We start from the raw sequence: 24,351 nt of genomic DNA, 5'->3' as shown, positions 1-24,351 counted from the left end.
GCAAATTATTTTATATAATGTGAATGTCATTCAAAGTGTTATTTTTGTGGGTGTTTTATGTACCTTATTTTATCGCACTTGTTGTCCATATAGCTATATAGTTATTTAAGGTATGGTTATTCCATTACATTACAAAATAGCCTACTCCTTGAGATGAATTAATTTCATCAAATGTACTAATGTAAAAATATTTATCTATTTTTTGATATGATTTACTTGGCTTAACAATTCTGTAATAATTAGGCCTATTTACCTCATACTGCTCTTCCAAGATATTTTTATTATTGACTGTGTATTTATTTATAGGCCTACAGACTTTGTATATTTTTATTGTGTGTGATATTCTTTGTGGATGTGTACTGTATATGGTATCTACGGTATATAAATATTCTTTCTCTAAAATGGGTCTTTATGAAAATGTTACATTATTTTTAGCTGCACTATGCAATCAACAAATTAATTTAAAAACCACCTAATCCATACTTTATCCAAAGTATCCTTTGTGCATGGCATAAAAGCTGCACAAATAAGTGCTCTTACAGAACAGTGTTTGACATTGCTGCATGATTCTGCTGTGACAGTGACTTCATTGACTTGTGATGGTGCTGCAACAAATATTGCTTCAGCTGAAAACCTGGGTTGCAACTTAGATGTAAGTAACATGGTTACTCATTTCCTCCACCCAGTTACCAAACAGCCAGTTTATTTTTTTCTGGATGCTGCCACATGTTGAAATTGGTTAGGAATACTTTAGGTGACAGGAAATACTTATGTAATGGGTCAGGTGAGGTAATAGAGTGGAATTTTATTGAGATGTTGGACGAGTTGCAACAAAAGGAAGGTATGCATCTAGAGAACAAAGTCAGGAATTCACACATACATTATAGGAAAATGAAAATGAAGGTCAAATTAGCTGCACAAGTTTTAAGTCAGTCTCTTAGTGATGCTGTACTGTATTGTTCAAGTAAACATATTGAAGGTTTCCAGGGTTGTGAGGCTACAGCAGAATTTATACAGATATTTAACATTCTCTTTGATGTTCTAAATTCTAGGAGTATAAGGGGTAAATACTTTAAGAAAGCTCTGAATTTACAGAATATTTCTGAAATCAAAGATTTCCTTTTGTGGCCAAACAGTACATTATGCAGCTACAGGAGGGATTCAGTGACAAGCCCGTGTACTTATCTACCAGAAAGACAGGATTTTTGGGGTTTCTAATTGATATTGAGAGCACCATTTCAATGTACGATACCTTTGTAGGGTACTCATCAGAAAACTTTCCACTGAAATATTTTCCTTTGTATAAAGTAAGTCAAGACCATCTTGAGAGACTGCTTAGTTTAGATCTCAGGGTGCACATAATAATAAACCCGCTGTTAGGCAATTCACTGCTGCATTGAAGAAAATATTAATTAGTTCTGAGTTACATGAATCCAGAAATGGCAACGCTCTCCCACTGGACAAAAATCAGTATTTTGACTGCTCAGAGCAAGTCACCTGAGGATGTGAAAAATGCATCATTCCCTAAAGCAAGAATGCTAGAGTATTCATCTGAGGTATTGTCCCAAACATCTCTTCAACATTGCCTTCTGGATCATGACTATATTGTATTACCTGGAAAAACAAACTACAATGACATAAGATGGGACATCTCTGAGTACATTGAAGGGCTTGTAGTCAGGAGTTTAGAAAGTAAGATTCTATGTCCAGAATATCTCAGCATCCTTATAGACACTAGTGACAAGTTAAATGGCCTTATTTCAGTCAAATTTAGGGGTGGTTTAGTGAAACCATCAAGAAAGTTTTACAAAATTTGTAAATTTTGTGAAATTGCATTCAGGCAAAGTATGAGTATTAGGGATGTTAAAGTTCCTTCTGCTCAGAGTTCATTTAAGGTTAAGCATCTGGTTTGTAAAATGTTACAAGAGTGCATAGGAACTGACATTTTTGAGGATATTAAAAGCCATTTTCTTGACCAGGAACTTGAAACTAATCATTTCCCATTGCTAATTGAAGCAATTGCCAACAAATATTTGACCATAAGGTTTCACCACTTTTGTAGAAACTACAATGATCAAATGCATCCCTCTCAAATTTGCCAACATTTTACCCAACTGGTATTGTTTTCTGGACAATAGGGAAAAATGAATTCTTTGTCTACTGGTATGCGACACACATAGTGAAATATATTTAATTAGAATGTATTTTGTGTGTTCTGACCAGTAAAATATTAGGCCTAGTCATGTGTACATTATTTTATATGATGTAAATGTCATTGAAAGTGAGTGTTGTATGTACCTTATTTTATCTCACTTGAAGTCCATATAGTTATATAGTTATTTAAGGTATGGTTATTTTATTTCATTACATCACAACAACTATCGAGGTATCTCATTGATTCGTATACCAGGCAAAGTATTCACTGGCATCTTGGAAGGGAGGGTGCGATCAGTTGTTGAGAGGAAGTTGGATGAAAACTAGTGTGGTTTCAGACCACAGATGGGCTGTCAGGATCAGTTTTTCAGTATGTGCCAGTTACTTGAAAAATGCTACGAGAGGAATAGGCAGTTTTGTTTATATTTCATCGATCTACAGAAAGCACATGACTGGGTACCGAGTGAAAAGATGTTCGCCATACTGGAGGACTATGGAATTAAAGGTAGATTATTTAAATCAATCAAAGGCATTTATGTTGACAATTGGGCTTCAGTGAGAATTGATGGTAGAATGAGTTCTTGGTTCAGGGTACATACAGGGGTTAGACAAGGCTGTAATCTTTCACCTTTGCTGTTCGTAGTTTACACGGATCATCTGCTGAAAGGTATAAAATTGCAGGGAGGGATTCAGTTAGGTGGAAATTTAGTAGGCCTAAGCAGTCTAGCCTATGCTGATGACTTAGTCTTAATGGCAGATAGTGCCGAAAGCCTGCAGTATGGTATGAAAATTATCCTTGCGAAGACTAAATTGATTTACAAGTCGTCCATTTCATGACCGTATCAATGAGTATAATCAAGAAGTGAATATGGATTAGGTGGTTCTTTATATTAACTTCTTGACTAAATTGATGTCAGTAGGTAAGAAATTCAACAGAATTGAATGTCAGATTGGTGATACAAAAGTAGAACAGGTCAATAATTTCAAATATTTAGGCTGTGTTTTCTCCCAGGATGGTAATATAGTGAGATTGAATCAAGGTGTAGTAAAACTAATGCAGTGAGCTCGCAGTTGTGATCGATAGTATTCTGTAAGAAGGAAGTCAGCTCCCAGATGAAACTATCTTTACATTGGTCTGTTTTCAGACCAATTTTTCTTTACGGGAGCGAAAGCTGGGTGGACTCAGGATATCTTATTCATAAGTTAGACGTAACAGACATGAAAGTAGAGAGAATGATGGCTGGTACTAACCGGTGGGAACAATGGCAGGAGGGTACTCGGAATGAGGAGATAAAGGTTAATTTAGGAATGAACTCGAAGCTGTACGTATAAACCGGCTTCGGTGTTGGGGTCATGCGAGGCGAATGGAGGAGGATAGGTTACCTAGGAGATTAATGGACTCTGGTATGGAGGGTAAGAGAAGTAGAGGGAGACCAAGACGACGATGGTTAGACTCGGTTTCTAACGATTTAAAGATAAGAGGTATAGAACTAAACGAGGCCACAGTACTAGTTGCAAATAGAGGATTGTCGCGACGTTTAGTACATTCACAGAGGCTTGCAGACTGAACGCTGAAAGGCATAAGTCTATAATGATAATGTATGTGTGTATACATTACAAAATAATCCTTGAGATGACCGGCTCCATGGCTAAATGGTTAGCGTGCTGGCCTTTGGTCACAGGGGTCCCGGGTTCGATTCCCGGCAGGGTCGGGAATTTTAACCATAATTGGTTAATTCCGCTGGCACGGGAGATGGCTGTATCTGTCTTCATCATAATTTCATAATTTCATCCTCATCACGAAGTGCAGGTCGCCTATAGGCGTCAATTCATAAGACCTGCATCTGGCGAGCCGAACTTGTCCTCGGACACTCTTGGTACTAAAAGCCGTACGCCAATTCCATTTCAATCCTTGAGATGAATGAATTAATTTCTTCAAGTGTACTAATGAGAAATATTTCCCTGTTTTTGATATGATTTACTTGGCTCAGCAATTCTATAAAGATTAGGCCTATTTACCTCATACTTCTGGTCTTCCAGGATATCTTTATTATTGACCGTGTATTATTTTGTTTATAGGCCTACAGACTGTGTATATTTTTATTGGGTATGATATTATGTGTGGATGTATACTGTAGGCCTATATGGTATGTCTAAAATAGGTCTTTATGAAAATGTTCCATTAGTTTTAGCTGCACCTTGCAAATCGGCGATTCGTTTGAGCTGAATACAATCTGATATAATAACAGGCTATTTGTGCTCATATTTCCGAATTTTTAACTACCATTACTGCGATTAAAACAGTGTTCTGGATTGTCCCGTGCTTATAATTATGACTAAGGCGCTTTTCTACTGCGTTAGATATGTTAACCAATGAAATAATGTTACAGAAATCTTTTAAAATGACAGACTCTGATAGGAATTAACGTGACTCGGATAAGAATTAACTAACACTGCGGGTAATACCAACATGGCGATGCGCGCAAAACTCGGCTTCAGCGAGCCAATGCGTTGCGGTAGGCATTGCCATCTCTATGTTATTCTGTGCTCGGTGGTCTCTTGCCAACGAGCTAGAATAACATAGAGAGGCGGAAGCGCTGCCTGGGTGAACCTAATAGAACGAAAGTCCGCCATGTTTCCTGTTGTCACACAACCAAGGGGGCATGGCCTTTAAATGACGAAAAGTGTAGAAAATACGCATTCTAGAATCACTGGGGGAGAATTAAAGACCGTTGCCGATAGCTTGAAGCATTAAAGCGAATACCGCCACTTCATCATATTGCGGCACGAGGCCAACATCACGATCAGTTGATTGTAGGGTAGTTCGAAATCATCGCACAGTGACATACGAATAGGCCTCGAAATCGGAACAAGAGCGTTACCCTGCTTGGCTGTTGTGGTTAAGCGTAAATTAGAATAAAAACGATGGACATAAATATTTATGACAGGAAGCCTTAAAATCATAGGGACCTACAATAGGTTACAACCTCACTCTGTTCATATTTTTAAAATTATTGCATCCTCATGAGTACTGTGTTCCTTTCTTAATTTGTTTACCCTCCCGTGTTGGTTTTTCCCATGGACTCAGCGACGGATCCCACCTCTACCACCTCAAGGACAGTGTTCTGGAGCGTGAGACATTGGGTCGGGGGATACAAATGTGAGGGAGGGCTGCACCTGCTATGCTGAACAGGGGCCTTGTGGTGGGGGGAGAAGGAAGCGGCCGTGGCCTTAAGTTAGGTACCATCCCGGCATTTGCCTGGATGAGAAGTGGGAAACCACGGAAAATCACTTCGAGGATGGCTGAGGTGGGAGTCGAACCCACTTCTACTCAGTTGACCTCCCCAGGCTGATAGAATCCCGTTCCAGCCCTCGTGCCCCTTTTCAAATTTCGTGGCGGAGCCGGGAATCGAACCCGGGCAGCTGCTCACGCTAACTAGTACACCACAGAGCTGGCCCATGAATACTTTACCACAATAATCGTTTAGTGTAATTATTTATTACAATATAGGGGGATATCATGTTTCTCCCATTACCATATCATACTGGGATTACTAGCTGAGAGGTAAGCTTGAAAGTTGTCCGTTATGAAGTGTGGCATAGTTTTAAAAACCAAGGCAACAGACATGTACAATAAAGGCTGTATACATTTCAAAAATAGCAGTAAAATACTGTATTTACCATACTTGGTGTACGTTTGAACGAAATAAGTGTTTTTTTGTGGTTACGTTTTCTTGGTTGTGGGCGCTCCATTTCCTTTATTTGTAAATGTGAATGAAAATTAAATAGGGCTGGAAATGTACAGAGCATAAGCAACTGAATTGAGTGGGATACAATTTATCTCTTTTCGCCCTCACAACGCATTGTTCTGTTAATTCCTTGTTATTTAAACGAAATCTGAAACAAAATTCGACAAATAATTACCGTGGCTATCCGTACTTTCGCTAAGTAAACAATAAAATGGATTTAATTACAAACAAAAATTACAAAAAGGAATCTCGGCTATAATTCAGTAATACTTACTTAAAGTACGATATATCCTTGGTTTTATTACTCCGATTAGAACAACCATACGCTGAGCTTACGGCTGGCATTCTTGAAAGCGAGAATCTATGTTTTCACTTCTTAAAACTTAGGGAATTAAATTGGCATGCACGATCTCCCTATCACCTCAACATATGCTCTCGCGCCAATTCGCTTTGTTTTGACAACCGTTAACATGGTTGCCCCTTATCAACTTGCTTCAAGCAGGGAGCGCTGATGACAGGCTTACAGCCCCTCTATGTTATTCTAGCTCGTTGTCTCTTGCCTAGTATCCAATCTCACACCGGAAATTGTGCTGGCCATCACGGACTACTTAAATCAATGTAGCATTTGTCTTTGAATACTCTCACACAATTAAATTACTCAATGTGATGTATCTAGTTCTTCGTAATTTCAACATACATTCTTCTGATAATAATGACCAATCGTTCTATACGCATACATGTAACATTCATATAATAAAAAAAAATAGAGACTACAGTGTTCAAGCGAGTGTACATTTGGTGACTGGGTAAATTGCGTGTGTGCAGCGCCCAACAACACAAAAGAAGAAGAAGAAGAAGTCCAAACGGTCTGGCACCATCAGAATGTTGGCCGGCAGTGTAGGGGAGGTGGTGGTATACAATTTCTAATCACTAGATTGCGTGCCTAAGCCGGATTACATTCTAAACCTCTGTGCAGTGCTCATATGGATTGAGGGCATGTGACACTGTTGATGGTGATTCATCCGTTGGATAGAGACATTAAGCCTTGAGCAGGCCCTTTGGTGCTATTTGACAGGATTAGGCTACGTGCCGGCACAGGGTTTCACCTTTTCCCTTCTTAATATTATATAGCATGTCATTCAATTCAACTCATTAACTCCTGATGAGGTTGACGTCAGGAAGGGCATCCGGTCATAAAAACCCGCCATGGCAGATTCATCTCACCTCATACCTGACCCCGTAGAGAAATGGGACAAGGGTTGAACAAACATAGAAATCATAATTACTGAATTTATGGAACTCATCCAAAACTACTTTAGTCCAAGATCCTGTATCAAAACTGCTTATGTGCAATATCTTTTCTGTTATTAGGTAAAAACTGCATTTACAATATTTTTAAAACATACATAAAATGAAAACCAACGAGCTAGAAAGAGGACTATAGAGTGGCTATTGGACCGCCATATTTGAATCTACTTGAAAGCCACGTCCGCCTTATTGTAAGCGACCAAATCGAGTGGGCTTGTGATGAAGCAAGTACAGAGGCTGCGGGAATAAATACCGTTTCACAGTTTTCTTTATTAGGGAAGCACTCAAAGATGCGCAATGTCTGTTTAAAAGGACATTAAAAAATACAAGATACAGGCCACGTACTTGCATATTGTATAAAGAAAGAAAATTAGCGCATTTCCACTAGTCCGAATTACAAAACAAATCACAAGACATTGCCAAAAATTTAGACCCACTTACAGGGAATGAAAATATAGAACAGAAAACCTTGAGCAAAGCAATATAACAACATCGAGAAATAATTCATATAACTTTAATAATAATAATAATAATAATAATAATAATAATAATAATAATAATAATAATAAATCCTGATATCTTTCCATTTACCTGGAATTGGCATTTTGTATGGATTTAGCCTAATTTTACGACCGGATGCCCTTCCTGACGACGCCAACCCTAGGTTGAGTGATGTATTTACTATTGCGTGCTTCTGTAGTGGTTTGTAGAATGTTCTGTTGTGTGTAGATGATGAAGGTTATCCAGTCCCGGATCCAGAGGAATTAACTGTCGACTACCCGGTTAAAATGCTCAACCCGGTCGAATCTGGTGCCCTCTGAACCAAAGGCCAGCATGCTGATCATTCAGCCAAGAAGCCGGACACTAAACAGCTTGGCAGGTTAGATCCTGGCTCAGTACGATAGTATTTAGGTGCTCAAATCCCTCAGAACTCCTGCGGGACAACATTCCGGCACCTCGGCTTATCCGAAAAAGTAGTTAGTAGGGCGTAAAACTAATAATAATTTACGAAAAATAAGTATTCTAGAGCCGTGGGGTACAAGGTTTGAAGTGAACAATGGTGTAATAAAGTTTCCCTTAATAATAATAATAATAATAATAATAATAATAATAATAATAATAATAATAATAATAAAATAAGAACAAGAATTTGTAGGATAAACAATTTGAAATAATTGCTAAAAAAGAGAACAGTTCTTCTTGTGATAATGATCTTAAATCACATAAGTTAACTTTCCTGAATAATTCACTTCGATTATCTTTGGAAGAAGATTATGGTAACGCCGATTTTTTATTTGCCTTATGTAGCACCCACTCAGACACGCCTTATAGCTACGATGGGATAGGAAAAGGGCTAGGACTGCGAAGGAAGTGTCAGTGGCATTGAGGCATAGCAGCCCCTGTATTTGCCTGATGTGAAAATGGGAACCACGGAAAACCAGCTATCAGTGCTGTCGGCAGTGGGATTAGAACTCACTATATCCCGAATGCAAGCTAAGAGCTATATACCGCGAACCACGTAGCCAACTCGCTCAGTAGTAGTGGTGATGTAGGACTGAAAGTCCTCATATTACTCCGTATCGTTGGCAAAGGGGATGAGGTGACTAGGAAATTCTAAATATTGTAGGTGTGGCGTTGGAGAGCAGGCGTCTTGTAACATCGTTGTTCACTTTATATTTATTTTCAAAATGCTGGGGAAATGTGCTCTGTAGGATACAATGTAATAATAAATAGTGGTATTGGTTTTTCGTCCTACCGACTACTTAGTACGGTTTTCGGAGGAGCTGAAGTGCCGGAGATTTGCCCCGGTGGAGTTCCCTTACGGGCCGGTAAATCTACTGACAAAGGTAACCTATCTGAGCACCTTCAAATACCAAATACAAGAAAATAAAAGTAGGCCTAATGTACACGTGCTGGATTGTGCTACACAGGCAACGTAATTCTGCTAATCGCCCAAAACTGTGTACTTTAGTAAAAGAAGAATCTTATCTAAAATATTATATTTATTCTTCGTGTTTTCTCTACAATTTATGCAATTGCATGCCACACACGTAGAGAGCATATTTTCTTCGATCTAATCTATTAGAAGTATCGCACCGTATGCGGAGAAATTATATGAATGGCGCTTAAACTATGGAGTCGCTATTTCGCCTTGGCACCACCCAGAGCACTGTAGCAGCCATGTTAGCCACTCTATAGTCCTCTTTCTAGCTCGTTGATGAAAACTAATCATATTTTGTTTCTATTATACCAACTGTTTCTATTTAAATATACATGAATAAATCGCCACAGTTTTTTTGCCCTTTCCCACAAATTACTTAAAATGGACTTAGGTACTTAGGTACAGATTTGGATGGCTCTTATGTAAAAGAGGTTGAAACTAGTCCCACAATGAATAGATTATAGACACAACAAATTAAGTGTATTGTATCTATGGTACGCCCTATACTAGAATACTGTACACCTGTTTGGAACCCTTCTCATCAGACCTCTATCCATAGATTAGATTCAGTACAACATAAATTCCTTCGTCTATATTCTTTGAGAGCAGGATTCTCATATGATAATGTTGATTATACATCCCTACAACAGTCCTTAGATCTGCATAGCCTGTCACAACGCCGTGAATTATTGGATACACTCTTCATTTTTAAATTGCTTCATTCCTTGGTGAATTGTCCACAACTCTTTGCAAAAATTAACGTACATGTACCAGACAGACGCACAAGGTTCAAGAATACATTGTCTACAAATTGGCATAGAACTAACTATGCATTTAATGGGCCAATTGAACGAATGTCAAGATCTCTAAACAAAGTGGATATTGATATATTTAACTGCTCATTGTTAAAATTTAGAACTCATTTACATAATCTCCAGAATTGACTATTACTTTCCTGTGCTTACTTGTAATATAACCTGTGTATATATCTGTACATATGTTCTACTTATACTCCATTGAACTTTCTTTTTACTGTGTTTTGTATTACTTTTGTATTACTTTCCTGTGCTTACTTGTAATATATCCTGTGTATATATCTGTACATATTTTTTCTACTTATACTCCATTGAACTTTCTTTTTACTGTGTTTTGTCTATACTTCTCTACTGTTATGTAAAATGGTATTTCCGTTAATAAAGTATTATTATTACACTACAATAATTTTAAACTGAATTTAGACATATCCTAATTCAATTGGTTAATTGAAACAACAGAAATATAGCTAAAACTAAATCCTTATTAGAACGTTTTTCGTTTTATTCCTACAAGCTAACAGAAATTAAAACTCCTCTTAAGTTAAATGTTGAAAGTTCAAGGATGCAAAGTATAAATTATACCGGAGATCAGAACTACAAATAACTTATTGGAATACGGGAATCATCATATTTTCTTGACTACAGTATACCCTTTGTTCTCAACCACAGCTAACAATACAATATTTGAAATCAAAGAGTGGCAATAATCGATAACAATAAGAATGCTATTTTGACAGTGAGATACTGTATACAATATTCTGCTGAATTTCTTCCCTTAAACAAAATTTACAAGGGTATCATGTTATTTAAAGAAATTATTACCTTTATGACAGGTGGAACCGGTGAATTCTATCACCAAATCTAGTGATATTTAAATAAATATTATTTCTTCTTTCTCTCAACCCAAAATTAAGACTTAACCTACAATAGATAATCTACCGAATGCCTATGGAACTGCTCAATGTAAGATTTACATAAATATCACTAATCTCAGTTACTACAAATAAATACAAAACACCAATATTTATAGTAGTAAATAGATCTCTCTCTCTCTCTCACACACACACACACACACACACACACTTAAGTAAATTTCAATAAGTATTAACTATTTTATCACAAAGGTAATAAAGAGTTCTTGGAACAACCAATTACTCGTAAGGTTCTTATCACATCTAAGAATTTTCTCAGAAGCAGTGTTAACCTGACTGGTGTTGAGATTTTATTCAAATTTTAATAAAATTCTATTGCAATATGTAACACCTTTCCTGATTTGCTAATCAGTTGATCGTGAGGCTTCGTACCCAGTGTTGTCCTTCTGATAATTCCATTTTACCTTTGACCTACATTCCTCTATTTTGGATTTTTCCTTTTTCAGTTTCTTTTTCCATTGGGTTTCTGATGGTTCTCTTTACTGACCTAGAGTTTTGCATGACTATTACCAGTATTGTATATGATTTCTAGTTTGCTAGTTTTGATCATTTCAATAATATTTTGAGAACTTTTTGGAATTCTAGTCTTACCCAATCAAATATACGTATTGAATGTGTTTTACTCTTCATTTACTCACTTATATGTTTTCCTTTACAGGTTTAAGATGGCCCATAAGCATGAAGTTATCATCATCAGGAAATACAAGGATATTATTGACACAGATATTAGTATTTTCAAAACTGAATTACAAACTTTTCTACAACACAATCCTAATGAGGATGTTGAAATCTATCTGATTAACATGCTGGAAGCATATGAAAGCCGTCTAGACTCTTGTGTAGAAGTTCATAAATTTATGTCTAAGACTGGTTCTGGTACTGGTACTGGTACTGGTGCTGGTACTGAAGAAACTCATGTAGTTCGTTCTAAAGAAAATTCTCTTGGTAAACTAGAGTTAGAAGATGATGTACCCCAACTTGATTTTGTTATATGCCTTAAGGAGAAGGCTGAAGATCAACTTGATCCTCCTCTGACAGATGATCTTAGTAATGAAGGTGATACAATCTCAATAGCAAATGATCATTCAGCTGAAATTCCTGCTATGCTGAAGGCCTGCGAGTTACAAGTCACAGTTGTTATGAAGTGGAAAAAAGGGTATGTGAACTAATCTTTTGTTATTATCCATAAATGTGTGTTATTACCTATCTTTATCACCTTCATAAACTAACACTTTTGAACCTTAAAGAAATTGTAATTCTTATGTCCTGCTTTAAAGTTCTCTCTCAAGCTTTAAAACTAAAAATATCATTCTCCCAAATCCTTCTCATATTCATTCCTACTGGGATCTTTTTTCTTCACTTTATTTTACACTAAAAATATACTGGTATAAGCTCAGTTTATTATATATGCAAGTCTTGATGAGCTTCATTGAACATTTGACAAATACATACTCTAGTCCTATTCAAGTAATGGATGTTAGTTGTCAAATCTGACTAATAAATAATGCTATCAGGCTAACTCCCCAGGAATATTATTTCACCCTTCGTGTTATATAACTTTTCTATAAAACACTTTTTTCATTTGGAGTTCCGATATGGAGCTATTGTGGGTGATCAAGATAAATAGGACGCCTTGTACACTGGGTATTTTGTTGTTGTTGATTTATTGTTCTCAATGCGATTTTATCTGGTGCAAATAAATATCACGTGCGATACATTCACTTCCTTGCATAAAACCACTTTATTGTCACTAAATCTATTCCTTAACAACACACAGTTATACACAATTATAAGCAACACCACAATGCTTAAGAAAGGAATACACTGAAGCAATTTACTGTCAGTTATGACAAGTACAGATATCAAATCCTCACACTGTGATCATTCACTTCACCATCACACAGTCAATTCTGGCAAGTACAGATATTAACAAGTCCTCACATTGACTCGTTCACTGTAACACACACTCTGGCCTCTCGGGTTTTTTTTTGGGGGGGAGGGCAGGTTTGTGTTGGTAAGTTGGTATTGAAGCATGATATTAAGGGTCAGAGAAAAACCACATAGGTGTAAAGGAAAGAACCTACATGTAAAACCTGACTGTATTGTGATAGCACATGCAAGGATGTGGGCTGGAGTGGTCCACAGGTTGTGTTGGTTAGAATTATGTGTCATGCAATCATAACCATTTCCTGGCTTTGTCAATTATTATGGGTTAAAAGGTATTAGAATCATTCCGTATTGACAGTTTTCACTTTACAAAGCAAAAAATTTAATGTATCCTCCTAATTCAATACAGAACATAATCCCATCATTAGATTCAAACATGTTTCGACTCATTTGAGCCATGTTCAGTGAAATAAGGAGGGGGGGGGGGGTTAAAGTAATCTACATAATATAAGCCAAAAATGTGGTAAAAACATAATAAATGAAAAGATGAAAAACAAAAGAGACAGATGGAAATAAAAACAATAACAATATACAATATTTACATCACTAGATGGAGCAATAAATAACTTGCTGGGACAAATTATTTTTTTTTTTTGCTAGTTGCTTTACGTCGCACCGACACAGATAGGTCTTATGGCGACGATGGGACAGGGAAGGGCTAGGAGTGGGAAGGAAGTGGCCGTGGCCTTAATTAAGGTACAGCCCCAGCATTTGCCTGGTGTGAAAATGGGAAACCACTGAAAACCATTTTCAGGGCTGCCGACAGTGGGGTTCGAACCTACTATCTCCCGAATACTGGATACTGGCCGCACTTAAGCGACTGCCGCTATCGAGCTTGGTGGGACAAATTCAGTGAACAAAGGGTTAATATAAAACATAATTGAATCCCAAAAATGTGCTAAACCAAAGAAAAGAAAATAAAATAAAATAAAATAAAAGATAACGGATGGAAACGAAACAAGAAGTGCTAATAGTGAGGTTGCGAACCCCTTAGAGTGAAAATTTTTAGTTTGGCAATTGAAAAACAGGACAAAATCACTGTGTTGAAAATTCAGGCTGACAGTCTGTCTTTGTAGAAACACCATACCACAAATGGCTAGGAGGGGAGCGAAAAAGCTTGAGAAACCAACTTTGAGAGGCACGTTTTCTCCTTTTATAACATTCCTAAAGCTTCTACATATATCTGGATAATAAAACATTACAGTAAATTTTCAGAAACCTCCATGTGTGTCAGAATGATGCTGGATAAAACCAATATACGAATATTACAGTTTTCGACTACACAGAATTTGAGGTTAGACATATTATACCAATATAAATGGTCTGTTATTGGACATAATAAATTTTCCAGCTAACTCATTCCTGGTTGCCAGCGTTTCACCCCCGTGTGCTACGTTGGGCTCGTCAGTTGGTACCTAGCACACCTACCGAGACGCATGGCCAGTGCATACCGTGGAGGTTTGCTTGAGAAATTTCCATTCCCCACTCGAAGGGCGGGGCGGGCCCCCTAGAGAGATACTCTCTCTCTTGGGCTGGGAGAAGTGAAGAGAAGAGGCGGTTTGGTAGACGAGTAAGATGGGTAATGGGGCTACGATGTGAGGAATAGGGGAGTTGTGAGACAGGATGCATAGAAAATGAGTGGGCTTATACAAGAGTGCCAGGGTGTAGTTGATTGGAGAGGAGTGTGGCGGTGATTTGGTTTAGCGAAGTGGTGAAAAGTCTGAGAACAGCTTGCAATTGCAGTGGAAAGAAGGAACAAATGGAAAGAGGACATGGGCCATCAGAATATCCATATTGTGGAGAAGGGGCTGGCCGGGTGCGACGTCGTGTGGGACTAGGAGATATTCGAGGAGGGGAGCGGGAAGGTTCAACTTTATGGCGATGGCTGAAGGTGTAGACTCCGTTGAGAAGAAGATGGCGGATGTGTGCTTCCGTAGGTAGTTGTAGCCGGACCAAGAATGTAGGGCCAGTGGGATTCCTGATTCGAAAAACTCTGTGTGCCGAAATGCGTGCAGCGTGGAGTTCTCGCAGTATGGTGGAGACAGAGATCGAAGGGTCGACACCTCGGATGACGCAGCTATACATTTCTGGAGAAGACTGAGGTGGTGTTGGTGGCGATGGTAGTCGTGCGTCGGCGATCTGAACTGGTGGTGTGTCTGGTGCATCTTGAAGTGGCTGACGTTGCAGATGAGGGGGGCGTTCCAGAGACGGAAGTAAAAAGGAGGACATGATAGGAGGTGGATGAGAAGACGTAGTTGTGGTGAGAGGAGCAGAAAGATGGATGCAACTAGAGGTTGTGGTTGTAGTGAGGGTGGTAATGGTAGTGATCATTGTGGGAGGAAGGAAAATATCGTAGATGGGGAGGCCAACTGCCAGTGTGGAGTCAGCCTATGTGATTTTTTGGGATCAGCGGGAGCTGCAATTAAAGTTGAAAAGCCACCCGGCCGAGCAAAAATAGAAGGATTTGTGTAGATTGGAGATATCCAGTAACAGCGATGTCGATGAAAGACCTGACCCCCATGGAGGCCACTGCGTAGGCTACTTGGAGCCACCGGCAGTGCCAATGCACTATGAGAGACTTTGTCGCATTACCAAGAATTGATGCCTGCTTGGCCATCTGATGATACAGATGTTGATTCCCATACGGAATCTGAAATATTTGTCCCAAATGAGTAAATTTATAATACCAATACAAATGGTCCGTTATTGGACATTATAAATTTTCCAGTTAACTCATTCCTGGTTGCCAGCATTTCACCCCCATGTGCTAGGTTGGGCTCATCAGTTGGTACCTAGGACACCTACCAAGACGCATGGCCAGTGCATACCATGGAGGCCACTGTGTAGGCTACTTGGAGCCACCAGCAGTGCTAATGCACTGGTAGGTGTGCTAGGTACCAACTGATGAGCTCAACCTAACACACAGGGATGAAATGCTGACAACCAGGAATGAGTTCACTGAAAAAATTTTAATGTCCAATAATGGACCATTTGTATTGGTATTATAAATTTACTCATTCGGGACAAATATTTCAGATTCCCTATGGGAATCAACATCTATATCATCTGATGGCCAAGCAGGCATCAGTTTTTGGTAATGAAACAAAGTCTCTCATAGTGCACTGGCACTGCTGGTGCCTTCGAGTAGCCTATGCAGTGGCCTCCACAGTATGCACTGGCCATGCGTATTGGTAGGTGTGCTAGGTACCAACTGATGAGCCCAACCTAGCACACGGGGGCAAAATGCTGGCAACCAGGAATGAGTTAGCTGGAAAATTTATAATGTCCAATAACGGACCATTTATATTGGTATTATGAAATTACTCATTCAGGACAAATATTTCAGATTCCCTATGTTAATCAACATCTATATCGCTAGACATATTCACAATACATATTTGAGACTATACAAATTTACAATACATATTTACATTGTAAAGTCATTCTTAGCATTTAATAAAGGATTATTAAAATGATTTGGGTTAGGTATAGGATAGCGTACATGCGACACTCTTTCCAATAACCATGGGCCCACCCTCAAGCACTCACTTAGAAACTACCATTCCAATTATTAGCGTGTCTTGAATTGTTCTTAAATTACATGCTTCTGTAATTATATTATTTGATTTGTTAAATTGGTGACTTTCTAAACTGAGAGAGATACAATAAGTTTGGATAACCTAAAGAAAAACAAAGTCTGGTCACTGAAATGGAAATGTATATTGGTCTAATTCTGCGGCATGAGGAGTTTGTTTGCAGTATCATTGAAAGAAGAATTGCTGGGAAAAGAGGAAAAGAATGACCCAGAATGTCTTACTTCAAGAACCTGATTCTGAGAATGACCAGCAAGACTCCACACTGAATTGAAAAAATTGGCTCTAGACAGACTTCTATAGCTGCAGCAACAAGGTTCACACTTTAGGTGATGATGATGAACCTAAGTGTAAAATGTAGATGAAAATTCATTGTACCTGTAGCCTATGATATGTTACTAAGTTTGACAATGAGAAATCACCTAGTACATAGAAAGTATACAAAGCATCTTGGAATCACACTCAACAGAACTCCAGCTGAACTGTAATCAAGGAATAACCTCATTCAAAAGCTATGTGTTACCACATGGAGTTCTACTGCTTCCACATAAAGATCACCAGCCTCTGACCTTGCCTGCTCTGCAGCTGAGTACTGTTCCCTGTTTGGTTAAATAGTTGTCACACTAAACTGACAGACTAAATCTAAATCAAACTGTGTGTATCATCGTAGGCACAGTGAAATCTGGCAACCAGCCCTGAGTCATTTCCTCCACTTGGCCTTCCAATAAAACATACTCTAGTCAAGGAACATAAGAAAATAACTGTGGTAGGCACTGAATAGAATCGAACAAATTACAGTAGATGTGCTGACCTATCGTGCAAGTGGAAAAAAAATCCTGAGTATAACATGCAAATGTGGACTTTGCAGACAAACTATTAAACATATTGTTGAGGAATGTCCCCTGTATTTCTACTACGCATGTAAGTGTTGTTGAATGCTGGCTTACGGGGAACTGGGGCAGGAAAGGAAGAAGAATGCCATTTTGGTGGTCATTTGCACAGTACTGCCAACCAACAAGAGTGAAAAAATGGTGAAAATTAGTAAATCGAGTTAAGTCTGAACAATATTTACTTCATATTTGCACGTTTACGTAATGCATATTCATGATGAGGAAAAGAAATAGGAGTGACAAGGTATAGAGGCATATTCACAAAAATGGAGTGTTGTAGGTATATGTGGAGGCAAATTTAAATAAGTGCAGTGGTGTAGATATTTGTGACTGTCTTCTATGCTCTTTGTGGTCTTGAGAAAAGTATGCAGTAATGTGACAAAAATGTATGTAGGAATACACAATTCTGTGCCATGATGTTTTATTTCCATGTTAAAATATAAAGACACTAAAATACTAACAGTTCAAGATATTAGACTTATACAAAGTGAATTAATTATAGGGAAACTTCTGCTACTCAATACTGTTTTCTGTTCCTGTGTCAACGAAAATGACTTGTTAGTTCCAACATGTCAATCTCATACTTCGCCCTGATATAGATTTTTTGAATTTAACAAACGTGCTACATGTACCTCTTACTGAATTTTTAACAACTTTTATGAGTCATTGATGAAAAATTGATTAACATACAGTAGCATTGCTCAAACATTATCAGAGTATATTCTGAGATTTGGAAATTCATTGGGATGAGACGCACAAAATTATTCTCCTGATAGTGCTAAAACTTTTTCTCTTATAACCTGCAGGCTTGTTCGCTCATTCTATTGACGTGTTAAGCACGATCATCTAATGATGGTTCTCCTTTTTAGAGTCACAGCATTCCACCACTGTAGTTATTATTTTTCTGGCTTCACTGTGAATGGTTGTACGAGTATCTTTCCAAGGAGGAGTTTGGAGTTCCTGATGTACAGTCACTCGAATAAAAATATGAGAGCATGCTATTGAGTGTTTCTTGCATTTAATACTTTATCAAACTTCATTTTAATTATAAAAATACAATTCACCTCCCATGTAGCTACAAACTCTTTGGATACCCTCAACAAACATTATATCTATAGGGTCAGTAGTTCTGAAAAAGTGTACCTGCAAGAAACTTGTACAATACCATATGTTCATTCTTTTCTTGAACGACTATACACGTGATGTTGATGTTGATTCAGCCATAGTGATTATCCACTTCAGTTAATCACTTCAAATCAATCACAGAAAACAAGTTATTAACACCAGAACACAACACACTAATATGGAAAGCATAACAGAACTGCAAGATTTGTAGTAACGATATGTCAGGAAGGTCAAAGTTGATTCAGCTATAGTGATTATCGAGTTCAGTTAATCACTTTAAATGAATTACAGAAAACCAGCTATTAACACCAGAACACAACACACTTAACATGGAAAGCATCACAGGACTGCAAGATTTGTAGTAAAACTTCGATATGTCAAGATGGTTAAAGTGCATTACAGATTTCAATGTTGCTAGCTCCTCATAGTGTTGATTGAATACTGAGTGAGTATTAGGAAGCTGAGTGCTCAAGAAAACCTGCTCATTTAGTATTCTGGAATTTTCTTGGATTCCTTGGATGCTACTACAGAGTCTTCAATTTATAAATAACTAGCTCATGTACCCATTCTTGCTACAGAAATCTACATTGCATTTGGAATTCTAGGTAAAATACTATATACTCATTGTAAGATTTTATTAGACTGCATTGCTCTTAGTGTTACCCGAGAATCTCCACGGAGAGTTCACAATACCCCATTAGACATCCGGATGCTCTAATCATAATAACATCTTTGTGACATACACCAATGTCTAATGGCTACAATATTGTAATATACCAGCTGATGATGGCCATGGAGGCCAAAACCGGTATTGATGTGAATCTGTTTATAATAAATATTGATAGGTGGAACATCTTTGTTGTCTATATACGAGGTCGCAATACATCATTATTCACATAAGCTCAGGGTTGGGGAGTTTATGTTATAATGGCAGGTTCCATTTCCTACTGTTAATCGCAGTTGAGTTGGGGAGTTAAGATTAAAATGGCAGGGCCCCCTTGCCTACCGCTAGTCACAATCGATTTGGGGAGTTTATATTACAAAGGCAGGGTCCCTTTCCAAGTTCCCATCAAATTCAAGTTGGAGAGTTTTCATTATAATGACAGGTCCCCATTTCCTACTGCCATTCACAATCGAGTTGGGAAGTTTTCAGTATAATGACAGGCTCTCTTCCCCACTGCCAGTCACAATCAATTTGGGGTGTTTCCATCATAATTGCAAACCCCTTCACACTCAACTTTGGAAGTTCTCATTATAATGGCAGGGTTCCCTGCCTACAACCAGTCACAGTTGAATTCCATAGTTGTCATTATAAAGGCTGATCCCCTTGCCTATTCCAAGGTTGTTGTTGAAGTCACCATCGAGTTGATGAGTGTTCATTATATGGCAGGCTCTCTTGTCTACTGCCTGTCACTATTGAATTATACTGACGCTCAAATTGTGTCCTCCGACATTGTTTTTGAAGTTGGCTTGTTTTATAAAATACTTCCCTATAACCTTTATTTTTCGTTCAGCAGTTTGGGATAGAATCATCTACACAATGCTTAAGATGAAAGCAAATACATCTAGGGTGACAACCATCCTGCATTTTAACATATTTTGTAAATGCCCCGCATGGGGCGTCATTTTTCCCGCAATTGTTTTCTTTCTGAGCGAATTTTCATAATACGTAATTGTTCAGTCATCAACCTAACATAATGTAACTGTTACCAACAGTATGATCTTTGAAAGTGCAAAAAAGCAGGTTAGAGCATCTTTGGAGAAACATTCTGGATGTACGTTCCGACTTCTGAGTTACCGTTAACACATCAGCATGGATGTGTGGTATTAACTAGTGTTTTTCTTAAAGGTTTTATGATTTTTGAAATGGATTTGTCATCGGATAGTGATGACTGTACTTCTACCTCATCACAAAAAAGAAAGCCATCCTTTAAATTTGAAAAGGCAAAAGGGGAAAACTAAACACATATGTGCTTACAATACAAAGTGGGAAACCAACACGCTGTACTTATCTCCTGATTAAAGTAATGTCCACAAGTTGTTTTGCAAACATTGCAAGAAGGCATTTGCTATTCAGCTTGTCTTTTCTAGGTATAGAAGATAGAAATGGATGAAGGGTCTTCATCCCACAGACTGGAAAAGGAATTGTACAGTAAAGATTGGTAAATGCATTTTTTTTCTATGTTATTACACAGTAAGAATACTCTTGGTCAAAAAAGAGGGAATGTGACAACACCATGCTTTTGAAAATGTTGAAATATTTGTTGTTTTAAAATGACTACTAAAAATGTAGCTGTCCCCCAAAATTGTGGAATATCCCCTTGTTTTGATTGTCTTGTCCCTCATTCTGTCCTTGAACAGTTGATCACCCTAAATACCATATGCTGATAATACAAGTATATTTGCCTACTCCAAGTTTGACATATGAACCAAATGAGCTTGTCTTTTCTAGGTATAGAAGATAGAAATGAAAAATAGAATCATCTCTGATTAGCAGGTTTTAGAGTATACAGAAACAATCCACAGTATAGTGGAGCTCTAAGAAAGCCTGGTAGAAATATAACATTGTGACTAAAATGAGTCTGAAAAGCTGCAAAGTATTAAAAGTGAAAGGTAGAAGATATAAAAGAAAAGAAGATGTGTATGATGAGTAAAATTTAGTTCAAAGGTAAGTATAAAGCTGCCTGATAGACCACAGAAGCATGTCCGGTCGTATTGCTGTAAATGAGACAACTGACAGTGAAGACTGTTAAATTCTCTCACAGAATGATATGTTCTTCCTGCAATCTTTCTGAATGTCTTACACAATCTGGCCAAGCAGAAGTTGTAACATTTCCAGTGGCCTCATTCATGAGTTTGTCATCATAAGCTCTCCAGCACTTGACCGAAACGGTGGCAGTGTGGTGCCAATATCTTGAAAACAGTTGGTTTTAGGGTCTTAAAATGTGGTTTTTGGTTATCCCAAAGGGATTTTCCAAAAAAATCTCATGTTGTAAGGCTTAAAATGAGCTTTATCTTGTCCTTGTACGACAAATTCAAATTTCATCTGCATTAGTTAGCCTACTGTGGATCAACGAAACCAGACTGTTAAAATAGTTACCATCTTCAAATCAGAATATACCGGGCAAGTTGGCCGTGCAGTTAGGGCTGCACAGCTATGAGCTTCCATTCGGGAGATAGTGAGTTAGAACCCCACTGTTGGCAGCCCTGAAGATGGTTTTCTGTGGTTTCCCATTTTCAGACCAGGGAAATACTGAGGCTGTACCTTAATTAAGGCCATGGCCACTTCCTTCCCACTCCTAGGCTTTTCCTATCCCATCATCACCGTAAGACCTATCTGTGTTGGTGCGATGTAAAGCCAATTGTATTTTTAAAAAAAGGAAATCAGGATACGGTACCTTCTCTTCCAAAGATTTACTGATACACGGCACGATGAAGCATCTTATTACCAAGATACAGGCAATTTTGGATACAGTCATCTACACAGTGCTCAATATCAATAGCAAATATCACATGCTGATAATACAAGTACAGTATATCTGCCTACTTCTGTTTTGACGTATGAAGAAATTGAGCAACACTGTAAGACCTAACAGCTGAGACAATATTAAATAGTGTGAGCCTCCCTTTATAACCTTTTTGGACTGGTCTTGTGCCATGGAAAATCTGTGTCAATCGGCTTTTCGCCAACATACCATTTTTAAGTACTGTATACAGCGCGCCATTGTCTGGCTTCGTGTGGTTGCGCGTAACTGCGCATGCGCCTGCCTGCTACCAGGTGGACTTGCCTCCTCCTCGCTTGCTGACGCGAGACTCAGTTCGCTTGGGGCAGCCATCATGAACGTGAGTGTGATTGAGCGCTACGCCATGGAGTGGTGGATTACCTTCAAACCGCCGTAACCATTCCATTAACGGGGATATTCCCCCGCAGAACTAGTTGAAGACCTCCTACCATGTCCTCCGATTATATTTTTGCAACTATATTTCTCCTGGATACTTGCTAACAAGGTCTTGTTGCTGACCTCGTGACTGCATTCTTTTCAACAATGGCCAGCTTTGGATTTCTCACAATTTCTTCACCACCAAAGGTATGTACCAGTGTTTGAAACATCTTAAGCGTCGTCCAGAAGAGGATTTTGATATTTTCGGCGATTTCCGGAAATATAATAATAATAATAATAATAATAATAATAATAATAATAATAATAATAATAATAATAATAATAATAATAATAATAATAATAATGATTTAAACTTCGTCGTTAAATTGGTACTTATTGGCGTGTGCGGTTATGAAAATCTGAAAAACAGTTTCGGCAACTAATCACATTAATGTGGAAGGTCCACAGTGAACTGAATTGGGATTTTTAAATTAAAATTAAAATGAGTTTTTTTGGCACCTTAAATTGTAACTTTCCTTGTGAACCAAGGTACAGTCTCCAAGATACCGGGCTTAACTTTCTTTGGGGTTTCTGTTTGCCTTCCTGTGATTTGTTTTCCCCTTTGTTAGGTATGTTTTCTCCCCCCCCTGGGTTTTCTGTGAATTAATTTCTCTTGCCGGTTTTCCTCCTTGTTTTTTGGAGGCGTTGCTTTTGTTTGGTGGTTACCTTGGCAACGGTTTTGTCTGGGTATTGTTGTCGGGATTTTGATGTAGTCTGGCGCATTGAGCCTGTGTGGATCTTGAATTATATATTTCCGAGTTGAGTGTATTGTTTACTGTTTTAAAGTTAATTAATTAATTTTGGCCACCCTTTAAAGTTGTGTTACCTTTTCTTGGCCCGGGTGGTTGTGTATTTCTACGTAAATTTTCTACATGTCTTGGAAACTGTCCTCGGTGGAAATTGAAAAATTTAATTATGGTAATCATGAGAAGCGGCCGCGTTGAAAATCAATTTTACTGAAAACCTTGTTAACTGAGTATGATATTTTTAATTAATTAATTATCCGTGATCGATCACATTTTTATTCAAGGTAGTATTTATGTAAGGAGGTCAATTTGTTTTCCGTTGTTTTCAAATCACATTAGGGTACGGAGGTCATCCTTTTCTTTTCTTTTGTTGTTCTCACAATAATTATAATTTATTATCTGTTAAAGAAAATCTATTCTCATTAATTGTTGATTACTAATGAATTAATTTTTTTCAAACCATACCTGGTATTTTCTGTTTCATTTTATTAATAGTTATTTACATTTTAAAATTAACATTGGTTTTCTCAGCTTAATGATTTTATTGGTTACCTCCAATTTACCTTTCTATTAAAGTTCTTTAATTCCATTTAAGTGTTGGTTTTCATTCGCCACGTTCGGTGGAGCACTGTCACCGATTTTCTTATGTATTAGCTTCCACGGCCTTAAGTCGTCTTCCTCCGCTGCTTCCGGTAAGTGTGGTAACTTCATCCTTTGGTAATTTCTATGGTTTCTTGTGGTTTTATTGTGCTCGGACCTTTGTTGTCATTTTTCTTGTGCCCATCGTTCTCCCTCGTGTTCGCTTAAACTCCTAATTTGGGGCGGACATGCTAGCAACCTTCTCACCAGGGTCTCCTCCTCTCTCTTTATATCTATCTATCTATCTCCCTCTCTCTCTCTCTCTCTCTCTCCTTTTCCCTCTCTCTTCTCCTCTCACTCTGGTGGGTAAGGTTATTGACCCATCATCCCTAGGTCGTACCGGGGACCTAGAGGGTGGTAACGGTTAGAGTGGTATCAGAGCGGTGGTTGTTTTGTTGTTCCACTGTTGTTCTGAACCCGGTGAGAGTTGTAGCAGACCTGTTGTTGTTGTTGTTGTTGTTGTTGTTGCTCTGCTGCCTAATCTCTGTTGTTTCTGCCTTGTGCTGCCTAACTTTCCTCCCCTCCTACCCTTCCTTGGTGCAGTGCTGTAGCGAATGTTGGTGGATGGAA

The 24,351-nt window shown here is 38.2% G+C and overlaps 1 protein-coding gene across 1 annotated transcript in view; it reads left to right on the top strand.

Annotated features, from left to right (window-relative positions):
* The window catches only part of LOC137502178 (uncharacterized), a 41,218-nt gene that overhangs the window by 3,863 nt on the left and 13,004 nt on the right, over window positions 1-24,351 (top strand). The window contains exon 2 of the mRNA XM_068229219.1: window positions 11,559-12,056. Coding sequence (XP_068085320.1) covers window positions 11,559-12,056 — 498 coding nt within the window. The remainder of the gene's footprint in view (window positions 1-11,558; window positions 12,057-24,351) is intronic.

Source organism: Anabrus simplex, chromosome 1 (assembly GCF_040414725.1).
Source record: "Anabrus simplex isolate iqAnaSimp1 chromosome 1, ASM4041472v1, whole genome shotgun sequence".
Lineage (NCBI taxonomy): Eukaryota > Metazoa > Arthropoda > Insecta > Orthoptera > Tettigoniidae > Anabrus > Anabrus simplex.
The sequence above is the reverse complement of the archived record's forward strand: the minus strand, read 5'-3'. Positions and strand labels throughout refer to the sequence as shown.